This window comes from Girardinichthys multiradiatus, chromosome 12 (genome assembly GCF_021462225.1).
Source record: "Girardinichthys multiradiatus isolate DD_20200921_A chromosome 12, DD_fGirMul_XY1, whole genome shotgun sequence".
NCBI lineage: Eukaryota > Metazoa > Chordata > Actinopteri > Cyprinodontiformes > Goodeidae > Girardinichthys > Girardinichthys multiradiatus.
This window is the reverse complement of record NC_061805.1, coordinates 27,777,634-27,793,072: the sequence shown is the minus strand read 5'-3', so window position 1 is coordinate 27,793,072 and position 15,439 is coordinate 27,777,634. Positions and strand designations below refer to the sequence as shown.

The window sequence follows — 15,439 nt, the reverse complement described above, 5'->3', positions numbered from 1 at the left end:
TAGATGGAGGCTCATACTGTTCTAGGTTGGCACATACTGCAGAAGAGAACACTTTTGGCAGAAATAAGACTTTTGCTGCCTTGGGATAAAATTTCCTCAGTACAGAAACCCTTCAGCTATCACTGGAAAAAAAAGTTCTTTCAATTTACTTGATTTTATTGTGTACATCGGTCCAACATAATAAGAATAAGTATTGCTGACTTAATTTCCTTCTTTCCCTCAAGTAAATAATGCTTGTCAAATCAAGGTATTTTATTTACAGAAGATTACTTAAAATGTTATGTTTAAGCAACAATATTTCAAAGTTTAACACCAACTTTGATTGCCAGTATTACTCAATGTATTGCGTAATGTAAAGGCAATGTAATTATGTTCGTGCTACACAAGTCACTCATAATTGAAGAGTACCTATAATAAAAATGAAAGACTTCTACAGGCTTTGCAAGTGGCAAAACCTGCAAAATAGGCAGTGCATCAAATACTTGTTCTCACAAGTTACAGCTTTAAAACCTACTTAATTTTTTCAAGTTAGCTTCATAAAAAATGCAGATATTGGTTCCTTGCTTATGTACAACAATTAATTAAATATAATCTGATCTTCATTGACAAAAAAAGCAAAGAATGCAAAATGTGCTGAACAATTCACCCTTACTAAACTAAACAGCAGTTAAAGCAGCAAGCTGCCATGAACAATCGCAAATCACACCCATATAACTTGTGTTACACATTTTTAGGGATTTTAGTCTGGCCTGCAGGACTGAAAGACAAAAATTTAAAACATTTGTAAACATTTTACCAAAAAAAAGTCCTTTTCAGCAAATAAAATAAAACTACAAATAAGTGTTCATCAATGACCCTGTCATCTCTTACATATAACTTTTGTATTTTAAAATTACAAATTTAAAATTAAATTAAGCCTCGCCTGGAAAAAAGCAAACTTCTATGAATTAACAAGTTTACACAAACATAACTTGTTTTCGTATTTAACATTTCTATGGTTCCTGTTACATGGAGTTTAAAGAGCAAGAAACAGAAAACAGCAATCTCCTATGAATGATCCCAAGTATTCAGTCTGTATTGCCCAGTGACAGCCCCGAAACCTGGAGGATCTGGAGAAGATCTGTATGGAGGAGTGGTTCAAAATCCCTGCTGCAGTGTTTGCAAACCTCGTCAGTTTTAATTTTGTTGATAATTAAGTAAATGGTGCTTTATTCAATCATGTAAATAAAAGAAACATGAATTGCTTGTGTAGCAGATTCAAAGACCTGCCAATTACCATTTTCTCAGTGCACGAATATTCCTGAATCCTGAAAATAAATTCTAATTACAATTCCAGTAGATGTGTATTGACAATTGTCAAAAGTATTAAAAATATTTAATAAAAATATCTGAAATTATTGTCATAGGTTCAGTTTCACTTAAAATTCTCAAACTTACTCAGTGTTTATTATTTAGTTTCCTGAAATTTTGAAATATGAGCAAAGGAACAGATTAGAGAAACTCTGGAGAACAGTAAAAAATTCCAAGCTAAAACGTAGTTTATTCATCATTCAATCAATATTTTCTATTGGTTTGGGCAGTGGAAGGAGATAGATTTTCTAAAAAGTACTTATAAACTCACTCAATTGTCCCTTTTCCGCTGGCTCGATTTGGCCCTACTCGACTACACTCGGCTCGCTTTGCGAGCGTTTCCATTACAGTTTTTTACATACCGGTACCTACTTTTCTGGTCCCTGCTCCTGAGCAGGTACGACCGGGGCTGAGTAGGGACTACATGTGACGTGACCAGCCTGCTTTTCACTGATTGGCCGTGGGAGGAGGAGAAATGAGAAGGTTTTCGTTGAGACAGTGCAGGGAAAAGTTAATAAAACTCAAGAGCAACTACAATAATATTAAGGACCACAGTGCCCGGAGCAGGTCAAACATGTAATTTCACCATTTACAGGTCATAAGCCATGCCTGAAGGCTGACAGAAAAGAAAAAGGACAAGTCACCTTTCTGAATTACATGCAGGCAGAGCGCTGTATGTAATAACATCTTAAATCAGGTGATTACACATAAAATCAGCTTTTTAGAGGCACAACATTTCCCCCAAAACACACAAAACAAAGCCACCATGAAACAACGTGTTTGTTTCAGAAATTTATTTACAGTTCTTTAGCGAACCAGCATGTGCTGGAGGAGGGAGCAGGCAGAGAGCAGCTGCCCCGTAATAAGACGCTTGCATCGGACCAAACGGGAGGACGTGTCCGCTGAATTTGCTGAGCAGAAATATGCAATATCCAAACTAAAACATCGAAGGTCAAAAGTCCGCGGTTTTGAGCTTTTAAGTCCTTCTCCTCGTTATTGCCATGGCTGAAACAAAACCTTTTTTGTAAAGCTCACAATTGTAACTTCTTCAGGCAGACTTTGGAGCTTCACCATCCAGACAGCAGGGTCTTTCCTCTCTGCTTCTCCTGCCACACCCCCAAATATCAAAACCCCTGAGCCTTATTTTAGAAGTTCTGGATGGGCTGTGGTCCAGATAATTATCCCAGTGGATCATTTTTGACATAAAAACATACAGTGCCTTGCGAAAGTACTGGGCCCTTTGAACTGGTCAACCTCTTGCCACATTTCAGGCTTCAAACATAAAGATATAAAATTCAAATTTTTTGTGAAGAATCAACAACAAGTGGGATACAATCGTGAAGTGGAATGAAATTTATTGGATGTGTCAAACCTTTTTAACAAATAAAAAACTGAAAAGTGGGGCGTTCAATATTATTTGGTCCCCTTGTGTTAATACTTTGTAGCTCCACCCTTTGCTGCAATTACAGCTGCAAGTCGCTTGGGGTATGTCTCTATCAGTTTTGCACATCGAGAGACCGAAATTCTTGCCCATTCTTCCTTACAAAACAGCTCAAGCTCAGTGAGGTTGGATGGAGAGCGTTCATGAACGGCAGTCTTCAGCTCTTTCCACAGATTCTCGATTGGATTCATGTCTGGACTTTGACTTGGCCATTCCAACACCTGGATACGTTTTTTTGTGAACCATTCCATTGTAGATTTGGCTTTATGTTTTGGATCATTGTCTTGTTGGAAGATAATTCAAATCAATTCAATTCAAAAATACTTTATTAATCCCAAAGGGAACTTAAATGTTGTTGTAGCTCATTATGAAGGTTTGAAGATCTGAAGAAGCCTCTGACTGAAGACACTCTGTTGTTGTAGGACAGTCTCATGAAGAGGATGCTCAGGGTTCTCCATAATGTTCTTCATTTTATGAAGAATCTGTCTTTCCACAATGATCTCCAGAGGTTCCAGAGGAGTCCCCAGAACAGAGCCAGCCTTCTTTATCAGCTTGTTGAGCTTTTTTAAGTCCCTAGCTCTGATGCTGCTTCCCCAGCAGATGATGGCAGAAGAGATCACACTCTCCACAACAGACTTAAAGAAGATATGCAGCATCTTGCTGTAAACACCAAAGGACCTAAGCTTCCTCAAGAAGTACAGTCTCCGTCCCAGTCTCAGGTCTCTTGCCGACTCCAACAGGTTTTCTTCTAGAATGGTCATGTATTAGGCCCCATCCATCTTCCCATCAATTTTGACAATCTTCCCAGTCCCTGCTGACGAAAAGCAGGCCCAAACCATGATGCTGTCACCACCATGTTTGACAGTGGGGATGGTGTGTTCAGGGTGATGAGCTGTGTTGCATTTTATGCCAAACATATCGTTTTGCATTGTGGCCAAACAGTTCAATTTTGGTTTCATCTGACCAGAGCACCTTCTTCCACATGTTTGGTGACTTTTTATGGATATCTTTGAGAAATGGCTTTCTTCTTGGCACTCTTCCATAAAGGCCAGATTTGTGCAGTGTACGACTGATTGTTGTCCTATGGACAGACTCTCCCACCTCAGCTGTACATCTCTGCAGTTCATTCAGAGTGATCATGGGCCTCTTGGTTGCATCTCTGATCAGTCTTCTCCTTGTTCGAGATGAAAGTTTAGAGGGACGGCCGGGTCTTGGTAGATTTTCAGTGGTCTGATACTCCTTCCATTTCAACATGATTGCTTGCACAGTGCTCCTTGGGATGTTTAAAGCGTGGGAAATCTTTTTGTATCCAAATCCGGCTTTAAACCTCTCCACAACAGTATCTCAAACCTGCCTGGTGTGTTCCTTGGTCTTCATGATGCTCTCTGCGTTTTGAACAGAACCCTGAGACTATCACAGAGCAGGTGCATTTATACGGAGACTTGATTACACACAGATGGATTCTATTTATCATCATCAGTCATTTGGGACAACATTGGATCATTCAGAAATCCTCACTGAACTTATTGCACGTCCCACTTTTCATTTTTGTATTTGTTAAAAAGGTTTGTCACATCCAATAAATTTCATTCCACTTCACAATTCTGTCCCAATTGCTGTTGATTCTTCACAAAAAATTTGAATTTTATATCTTTATGTTTGAAGCCTGAAATGTGGCAAGAGGTTGTCCAGTTCAAAGGGGCTAAGTACTTTCGCAAGGCACTGTAAATAAGACATACTTGCATATACATTAATACAAACGTTATCAGTATTTAGCTTATTTGTATTTTTGTTTTTTTATTGTATTTTTTATCATTTTATGCAGGTTACTGTGATGTGACAATGTAACGCAGTAACATTAATAGCAGCACAGTGCTCTACACTCATGGCTTGAGGCGGGGCTTCAATCGCCATAGTTTCAGCCGTTGGAGGGTCAGTAGAAACACAACAGTTGCCGTACCGAGTAGAGCGAAACTGAGTGGTGCAAAGCCGCGCCGGCTAAAACAAGCCAGTGGAAAAGGGGCAAATAAGACATTTACAATATAAATTTAAGAAGAGTAGCTCTTTGAAGTGTATTATTTTCAGATGAGTCTGAATTCTGCCCATGTAATCTGGTTTTTAGATTGTTGGTGTAGAGAAAACCAGTGAATCTGTCCAACAATACCTTTATTGTTGGAGAAATTTTCTTTTAAATGTGAGAATGTCATAGTTTTGCACAGTTCTTACAGTGGTGTATTTGATTGAAAAATAAACCTTAAAAAGTTGAAATTTTAGATTTATACTTAGAGAATTTATTAAACCAAGATGGACATGTCAATGCATTCAATGCAAAACATATATGTCAGATGGTTCTTCCAAAACCCAGATTGATGTAGAAGGAAAAAAAAAAATTTTTTTTTTTCTTAAGTGGTTTTGTGTGGAGTGTTTTATGAGTAGTCACTGTCTTACCTGTTGAAGGCAACAGGTAGAAGTAATAGTTTATTCAGGAAAGGGTATTTCCTCCATCAAAAAAAAAAAAAGAAAAACAATACTTACAAGGTTAAAGCTGACTGTATACATGTAACATGGTTTGTTTTCGAATGTGTTTTCTTTCAGCAACATGGTGTTGTTCATAGAACATGTTTCAGTAGACTGATGGCCATCTGATGAAGTGATATTTATGTCCTGCTACTTTTCTCCATAAATTCTTTCTTTATGTAGTCTGCCAGTACTGTATGCCGTCAGAGAGCAGACACCATGATGTTCCCACTTGCAAACTTCAACTCTGGTGTGGTGTCCTGGGTTGATGTGCAGAACCACTGTTCCACCAAACATGGCGTGTACTATCCAGAAAGTTCTGCTTTGGCCTTATCTGACCGGACTATACTCTCCCAGAATGTTACTGGCTTGTCCAAATTTTCTGCAATTTGTGAAAAGCTACGACATGTTTTTTTTCTTCAGCAGTGGAGTCTTATGGAGTGAGCGTGCATTACAGTCGAATACATTACTTAGGGTTTTCATGGGTAGCTCTTATGGTACCCTTTATTTCCATATGTTTCTAAAGCTCTTTGCGAGTGCTCTTTGGCTCTTGGACAGCTCTTTTGATTATTCTCTTGACTCCTCTGTCAGAAATCTTAGGAAGGCCACCTGGCTGTGGTTGGTGTATGGTAAGATAGTGTTCTTTCCACCTCCACATTGTTATGGTTACATTGCCATAAGTATGATGCTTTCTAAATATAGACAGATTTCATGTGGTTACTTGGCTTTCTGTGCCTTTTTCCCCATATTTTCTATGTTTTCAATACTTATTCCCTATAACATTCCCTTTCATTACACATACCTTAACGTATGGACTAATTTCTATGATTTCTTTGTATGTATGGGTTACTTGGTGTGAATTTTAATGCCAATAGAAACCTAGAAGTATATTTACTGTGAAAAAACATTTGCGGGTTCAATACTTATTATACCTGCTGTACATGAAATTGATTTATTTTGGCTGCTGCAAACATTTCTTGATTGACAACCTTAGTTTTTGTGTAGGAAACTGTGCAGTGTGTTTGAGCATCTTTGGCATTGACACTTGAATTTGATACACTTGAACAAATACATCATGAAAATAAATTGCAATTGACTTTGATGTATCATTTTGATGACTCATCCAAACTCACTCTGCAAGCTGGAACATGAAACCAGTGATAGTAATGCAATGCCAATGAAAGAAAGTTCATCACAGTCCCAAACAACAGGGTACTGTCTGGGACCTGCTCTGCCAAAATACACTCTAGGCACTCGTGGAACTTTTCTCTAGCATAAAACAATCCATGAAGGAACCCTGTCAGACTTCCTACTTGTCCGTTGCTGATACTTGCAGATAAATGGTGCAAACAGTGCATGATTGATTTGCCATTAACCATCAGCAAACACAAACAAGCCTCCCTATCTGCAGGCCTCCATCCGTGGATACTTAGCCACACCAAAATGAAGATTAAAAGATAAATTTAAAACTTAAATAAATAGGGAAAAATACAGTTTTAGATATTATAAATTGAAATTATTATTATTATTATTATTATTATTAACAAATTTGAATGGCCTTTCGTCTCTAAAATTCATGAAAATAATAAAAACATTGCATGTCAGTTAATTATTCATTGCAGGTAAGTACATGGAGATGAAAGGTTTTGTTTACATGTATGAAGTAAAAGTAGGAAGGTTGACAAAATAGGAATGTGTATGAAATGTAAGGGAATTCACCTGTGGCCTCAGATGTTTTTATTTTTCTCTGCGATCCTGTAATACTTGCTGCTGGGTAATTTTTGTACGGGGTGACCAGCTTCTTTCAGGGTTTGCATCATTTGTATTTAATGAGACACTGATCTAACAAACACAGAAAAACACCATGAAACTAGTTTGATGCTTACTTGAGGCTGCCAAATCTTTTTTCTCAGGCTTACAGACTTAAATGTTGGTCACACATACAGTTTTGGTGGTAAAAAGTGTCCTGTTTTGATAATACACTATACTTAGTCTATAAATACAAAATTCTTAAATAATCTGTGAGAATACATCTTGTGTAAAAACATGTCTCCTTGAGACAGATTAATAGCCAACAAATGGCAAGTGCTCTTGGTTATTCACTCACAAGTGGCAATTTGCCTAATCAAGAGTTCTTTAGAGATACTTTAGGGTGTCTTAATATCCTTTCTTTAAGGTAGTACACCTGTTCAAACACATTCACATTAACATTAAGTCATGGTATTATATGTGCAAGATACTTTAGTAAACCCAGGCTCTTTAAATTACACTAAGTGGGAAGGGTGACAAAATGAAAGGATGTGAAGGGGGGTGATTGGTTAAACAAAATGTAGTTCCTAAAATACCTACTAAAGAGCAAAACAGAAAGTATTAAACTTTTAACAAAGTGATGTTTTTCTTTTCTCAGTTGAGAAAGAAAGTCATGCAAAAAGAAAAATGCTGAAAGGGGATACCCAGATTAAGGCTCAGTTTTAAAAAAGTCACTTTTGATTCTTGTTTTTCCAGATAACTTCTACCTTTTTCATGTTTGTGTATCTGAGGCCGCTTTGACTGGGCCATAGATAAGACGAATGCAAAGTTATTTACCTGTTTTCCTGCTTCTTGTGTAGGATATTTGCAGTTCTGTGTTTGTTTCTTCTCATTTTCCACCCTCTAACCTTTGTGATGAAACAATACTTTGTTGTTTGTGCATGCTCACACAGATTGAATAATTGACACAGTGATGCACAGTGAGTTCTGTCAAGCTGTAGACAGAAAAATAGACTTCTTCTCTTTGCATTGACCTAATCAAAGAAACTGTATTGAAATTTATTTGTCAGGTTGAGGCTGTATTTTAAAGCAAAGGCTAATTTATGGGCTTTTTGAACAGCTCTGCAAGGATTAAAAAAACACAGACAATCAAATCACACTTTTTGTCCTGTGTAAATATTTGTTTTTACATTAACGCACCAAGTAGTGGATCGAACTGTCCAGAGTGCACTCGTTGTATAATGTCTTCCTCATAGGAGATCTGCTTGGTTACCAAAGTGTGCATTCACTCAGATATAATGTCACACTATTTGGTCTTTACTTTGCCTGAGCTGTGAAAAAGGGTAAACAAAAATCAACACGACTCAAAAACAGCTGTATACACAATTTGTAGCTTTGCACAACACATTCTTATATTTTTATCATTATAGGAGTGCAGAACTAATGCTATAGACATAAAATGTGAGCTGCAGCACAGATGTGGAACATTACTGTGACAATACACTATGCTAATTTGCTCCATGCTGGGATGTGATTTTCTGTTCCTTAAGAAAATTGCAGGTATGATTTACCATCATCCTCGTTTCTAATATAAAGCAATGTGAAGGTAAAAACGTTTTTTTGCTATTTAATGTTTTATTTTAATTAAAGTTTGTGTTAATATTTTATATATTATATAAAGCAGTATAAATTGGAAAGGAATTTAATGACAGCTGTAATGAAAGGAACTTATAAAAATATGTCAGGAAAAGAATGCAAGCAATTTTGGATTTTCTATGGGGCAAAACTTGAGTCCATAGATAAAAAAAAAACTAAATGAAAGTCCAGAAGGCCAGTGGCAAAGATAACAAAGGTCCAGAAAACTGGCTACTAATGAGCCACCGGCAAAGATGCAGCCGATCAGGAGGCCGGCAGCGAGGCCAGGCGAACCCTCGAAACGAAGTCCTCTGTGGTCTGTGATGTGGCCAAAACCATGGCGGAGATTTGGGCCCAGGCGGGAGATCTGGAGGTCGGCCAAGCAGGGTGGATGACCCTCCAGGAACCGTGTCAGGCTCTGGCGTGTCAGACCTGGAGACTGGCTGTGGCGTGTCAGACCTGGAGACTGGCTGTGGCGTGTCAGACCTGGAGACTGGCTGTGGCGTGTCAGACCTGGAGACTGGCTGTGGCGTGTCAGACCTGGAGACTGGCTGTGGCGTGTCAGACCTGGAGACTGGCTGTGGCGTGTCAGACCCGGAGACTGGCTGTGGCGTGTCAGACCCGGAGACTGGCTGTGGCGTGTCAGACCCGGAGACTGGCTGTGGCGTGTCAGACCCGGAGACTGGCTGTGGCGTGTCAGACCCGGAGACTGGCTGTGGCGTGTCAGACCCGGAGACTGGCTGTGGCGTGTCAGACCCGGAGACTGGCTGTGGCGTGTCAGACCCGGAGACTGGCTGTGGCGTGTCAGACCCGGAGACTGGCTGTGGCGTGTCAGACCCGGAGACTGGCTGTGGCGTGTCAGACCCGGAGACTGGCTGTGGCGTGTCAGACCCGGAGACTGGCTGTGGCGTGTCAGACCCGGAGACTGGCTGTGGCGTGTCAGACCTGGAGAAAACTCCAACTTTAATATAAAGAGTTCACTCACATGAAGGCGAGGTGCAGGGTGACAAGATAATCCAGTTGACATGGTATTTGAAAACAGAACCTAACAGAATCCAGTGCAAGGACAAAAATCCAAGAGACATCTCACGAGGACATAGAAGAGACATAACGACATCGTGTGGAACAAAGTACGAAGGCAAACTTAAATACAGACAAAGGTGGACAGGAAACAATAGGGCAGGTAATCAGAGGAACAGGGAACAGGTGACACAAGGAGGCTGGGAGACAGAGGGAGCAGGTGAACTTAATAAAACCAAAGCATGATGAAAGGGACTAAAGACAAGACAGTAAGCAGACCTAAATGAAACTATAAACCAAGATAAAAATAAAGCATAAGAATCAGGGATAAACATGAACTGAAGGAAACTGAGAAACTGAAGGGAACACAACAACCTAAGCACTTAGCAAAACAGAAACCATAAGGAAACCCAGAGTACAAAAGTAAACTGAGGGGCAGAAAATAACCCAAAACAGAAAACCACAACTAACATGAATACAAAACACAAGTAAGAAACATCTAGCTAAAAAGGTAAACAAAAACACAAAACCACAAAGTCCAAAACGTCACATCCTGACATAATGTTTTGCATCAGTAGTTTTCAAATCTTGCCACAGATGGTCATTGCCATGTTGGTCATAACTTTAACTGGACCATTCAAACATATGAATGTGTTTTAATCTAAATCATACTATTTCAGGCTAAATGTTAATGACCGTTGATCTGCTGGAAGAAAAAACTCTCCCCAAGACTCTAGTAGATTTTCTTATAAAGATACCCTCTAATTATCTCCATCCATTTTCTAATTAATTGGGAGGAGTTTGGTGAGGCCATGGAGAAGGACTATCAGTTGGCCTCAAAGCAATTCTGGCAAGCCATCTAGTGCCTCAGGAGGTGGAAGCAGTGCTTTGCCAATACAGTTTACAGTGGGGGTGGGAAGCAGCTGACCTCGACTGGGGACATTGTCGGGCGGTGGAAGGAGTACTTCGAGGATCTCCTCAGTCCTGTCACGTATTCCCTGGTGGATCAGCTGAGCAGGAGTTTGGTCCGCATTGCCGGCACTAAGTCGGACCTGTTCTCGGTGCATGTTGGACTCCGGCAGGGCTGGTCTTTGTGACCGGTCCTGTACATAACTTTTATGGACAGGATTTCCAAGGGCCAGAGGGGGTCTGGTTTGGGGACCAGTGGATTTTATCTCTTCTTTTTGCAGATGACGTGGTCCTGCTGGTCCCCTCTAGCCAAGACCTACAGCATGCACTAGGGCGGTTTGCAGCTGAGTGTGAAGCGGCTGGGATGAAGATCAGCTCCTCCAAGTCCAAGGCCACGATTCTCGACCGGAAAAGGGTGGCTTGTCCTCTTCAGGTTGGAGTAGTTTTCCTGCCGCAAGTGGAGGAGTTGTTCACGAGTGAGGATGGATGAAGCGAGAGATTCACAGACGGATTGGTACGGCTGCCGCAATATTGGGGACGCTGTGCCAGTCCGTTGTGGTGAAGAAAGAGCTGAGCCGAAAAGCAAAGCTCTCGATTTACTGGTCGGTCTACGTTCCTACCCTCACCTATGGCCATGAACTTTGGGTCATGACCAAAAGAACGAGATCCCAGATACAAGCGGCTGAAATGAGCATCCTCCGTAGGGTGGCCGGACACTCCCTTAGAGATAGGGTGAGGAGCTTGTAGTAGAGCCCCTGCTCCTCCACATCGAGAGGAGCCAGTTGAGTTGGCTTGGGCATCTATACAGGATGTCTCCTGGACGCCTCCCTCGGGAGGTGTTCCAGGCATGTCCCACCGGCAGGAGGCCCAGGGGACGGCCCAGGACATGCTGGAGGGACTATGTCTCACGGCAGGCCTTGGAACGCCTTGTGCTCTCCCCGGAGGTGCTGGAGGAGGTGTTTGGGGAGAGGGAAGTCTGGGTGTCTCTACTGAGTCTGCTGCCACTGCGACCCTGTTCTGGATAAAGCGGAAGACAATGAGTACGAGTACATTTCAGTGTGTTCAGGTTCACGTTAAATGTTTACTCTGTCTGACATGTTGTTTTGCATGTGGGCCCAGACGTTTAATTTTGGGCTCATCTGACAGGAACACCTTTTGCATATTTTTAAACTATTGCTTTTTTCTTGCCACACTTCTCAACAGGCTAGATTCCAAATTCATGCTCTACAAGAACAGAGAAATTAGCTATCACTCCTGGAGCTGCAAGAAGAAACATTACATCATTTTGTTTTTGCAGGTCTGGTTTGGGATATCTTGCAGCTTGATTATGATAACATATTCTGAGCAGAAATTCTCTGTACTGGGGTGTCCGACAGATATGAAGTGGGTGTGCAGCGGTGGGAGGAAACTATGAAGACTTCTGAGCTTGATTTCTTAGTTTGAAATTTACCTGCAAGAAAAAATTTTGTTGTAAAAGTAAAAGAAGAAATTTCTCTATTCTTGTGAAGTATGTACTGGCCTTAATAGTTTCCGAGTCAACAGACTCTCCGATGTTGTCCTTCCTTAGCCTGCCAGTTTGGGTGGACGGCCATATCTTGGTGAGTTTGCAGTAGTGCCATACTCTTACCCTTTTTGAATGATGATTGTAATTAGATAGTAATCAGATGACTGGCAATTGGTTACACTTGCTTTTATTTAAGGTGTATTATAGTGAAGTGGGCTAAATATAAATGCATGATACACTTTCAGTCTATCATTTGTAGAAAACTTAAAAACCTCATTTTATTCCACTTCAGAATCATGCACTAAAAAGCACTAGTGTTGGTTTTTATGAAAAAACAAAACAAAACAAAAATAACACTTGTAAAATATAGATGGTTGCAATGTGATGATATGAAGAGTTCAAGAGGTATGACTATTTTTTGTAAATCCCAGTGTGAATGGGATAATGGGTTTCCTTCATATTTAGTATTTATTGGTGCTGTGGGACATCAGGAAATTGCGATCCCAATGCTAATTATTGCAATGAAGGTGTTTTCCCTTAGCATAATGTCCCCATCATTCTTTGTGAGCTTTAGCATCTATGCCACAAAAAATACATCAAGTGAGTTTATCCTGGGGGGTTGAATGTTTTCCAACATGGCAAGTTGAAATATGATGCTAAAGTTGTATGTATGGCACTTGAACTATAATATTAAAATATATATTTCATCGAAGCAGTGCCTTTAATGGCAGTATTGCACACATTATTATTGTGATAACAACTATGATTTGATATACTTTGAATCTCAAGTAAATATTAACAGCCTCAGGGGTTCCTCTCTACATTCTAACTATATCCAAAAACTAAAAAAATAACAAGAAATGTTTATTGTAAAATTACATTTTAAGAGATAAAGAAAGACCGAGGTGGACGAAATAGAAGGATGATTGTAAGTATAATGGTGGCCCTTTAATGTCAAGAAATATTCTTTTAAAACAAACATTTTTGATTAAAGGACTTTTGTAAGATCTTTAAATACTGTATCTGCAAAATGTACAATAACTATGTATTGAGATGCGGTCATTGAGTTTCTTTGATGGCATATGGGTCAATTTACATGTATAATGGATCGGCAGAGAGAACGTTTCTTTAAGGCTGCTGGTCTACTTGCATGTGCTGTTACTGAGGGCATGCAAGTGCAGTTATAACATGTTTCAGCAAGTGGCTGTGTTAAAAGCTCAGCATGCAGGTACTGTAGGTATATCTTTAATTGAGGTTTAATGGTTAATTTAAAGGTAGAAAAAGAAGCTTCCAGCCCACTTAACTGTACTAGACACTCTTACACATCAGAAAGCTAGTTGCTGCTGTCAGAAACATGTGCAAGTCTTCTAGGTTCCAAGAGTCCGTCACTCTGTAGGTATGGCTAACTCTCAAAAGTCCCTCTGAGATTTTTGTGAGCAGGTCTTGTATATCATTTATCAGTAAAAAAAAACACTAATGCTCAAACAGTTCAAATGAATATAAGACATTGGATAGATGTAAATAAGACAAAAAATAGAAGAACATATGAAAGAGAAGAATATGTAGGGTGGAATAATGTATAGAATGATTTAGAGAAAAAAAAATGTTATAAAGATACAGATGGAAGCAATGAAAGTAAAACAAAAAATTCAAAAGATTTAGAAGACAATATTTAAATTTCAAATTATTCTGTATGATTAGAGATAACCATAAACCAGCATTTTAATTAAAAAAAACAGCTAGAGTATGTAGTAATTTATACTTTCCTTGTAATGTTTTTTTCATCAGAACACAAAACGCATCAAAGCATAATGGTTGGAAAACAATTACATTTAGTAATGATATATTAAAGACAAATAAAATAAATAATAGAAAAAGTACATACTACTTTGATTCCAACAAATATAATGGGGAACAAGAAGCAAACAGATCAATGTCTTAACTTCATTTATAAATATCACACATCCAAAGAACAATTTTATTAACTCCTAATATGCATATTCCTTGTATGGATGAAATGAAAAAATCAGTCCAGACTTGCCGTCAGTTTCCCTTTAAGTTTCAAGTATCTGTCATCCTGTGACTGGTGAGTAAATTTTCATCAGCACAGACAGAGCCTTTGAATGATGTTGTAGAATATTATGTAATATTATTAAGTCACTGCTGTAATATTTTAGTTGTACATTGTATATTTTATTTTGTACTCCATGCTTTTGGTGGCCCCTCTGATTATAGTTGCCTTTGTCAAAAAGCTGTGCCTTCTCACTGTTTGGGGGGATCATGTTGGTCTTGTGCAGATGCTCTTAGGCAGTCGTGCCAATAGACACAATTTGGGGCAATTTGGAGCTAAAATGTGCAACTCTGAAAGCTCAACAAAAACAAAATGAAATAAAACAAGTTTTTATTAACTTTCTCATCCTCCGTCTTTACCGTACACATTTGGCTGTCATGCATCTGCAGCAAGATGCTGCAGGTTTGTTTTAAGATGCCTTACTCCAGTAACTATCAAGGTTGGGTCTGTTTGATATGTTGTTTTCTGTGTGTTCATCACTGCACAAAGTGATCCATTCCTTTTTATCATATCTGTTACCAAAGAAGTCATACACATCCAATTTTCCTCTTTTTTCTCTCAGTGCCATCCTTTTGCTTGCATGCTGATTTTAAGGTCTGATTTATTGTGGGTCTAGTTCTTTCTGAAATTCTGACAAGTCTCTGCTTTTAAAGCTGCATTCAAAGATGGATCTTAAAAAATTGACTTGTAGGGTAGTCATTGTGCTAGTGATGTAATAAAATATTGTTCTTTTCCCAGCAGTATCCCTGACCTTTTTGTAAGGTATAGTTAATGAAATAGTCTCCTTTTAAACGTTTTGGCAAGGTCTGTAGGGTAAACGTCTCTTATTTGAATTTATTGTTGGAAAAGGTGCTATGCAGTTAGAACTACTGTAGGCAATTCATATGCAGACAGAGTGGACATCCATTAAAGAAAAACAGCAACCAAAAACACACACACACACACACACTCATTTTAAAAGCCGTTTTTCTTGCTATAAAGGTTTTTTTGTTGCCCAAGGAGGGTAGCGCCCTCTCTTATCCACATTGCTGTTGAATCAGATAAAGTAAAACAAGTCTGTTTATTTTCTTCAGGGTTGCTTCTGTGATTGCCACTGTCACAAGGTGAGCTACAACAGAATTTAATCCTACTTTGTTTTCTTTTTTTTTTAAAGTTTGTGGCACTAGTGGCCTTTATTTTGTAAGTTGACCAACAGGAAGTGGGGTGGTGTGAGAGAGGGGTAGACATGCAGCAAAGGTCAACT

General features: G+C 39.3%; 2 protein-coding genes across 6 annotated transcripts in view; one reads left to right on the top strand and one right to left on the bottom strand.

Annotated features, from left to right (window-relative positions):
- grid2 (glutamate receptor, ionotropic, delta 2) overlaps positions 1–15,439 on the top strand; it is a 749,910-nt gene that overhangs the window by 28,325 nt on the left and 706,146 nt on the right. The window lies entirely within an intron of this gene.
- On the bottom strand, positions 7,159–9,924 carry LOC124877845 (LWamide neuropeptides-like). Its single transcript, XM_047381421.1, has 2 exons — positions 9,179–9,924; positions 7,159–9,124 (listed from the first exon to the last, which is right to left on the bottom strand). Exons 1-2 carry the CDS (start codon positions 9,717–9,719, stop codon positions 8,799–8,801), a joined length of 867 nt encoding a protein of 288 aa, XP_047237377.1. The 5' UTR covers positions 9,720–9,924; the 3' UTR covers positions 7,159–8,798.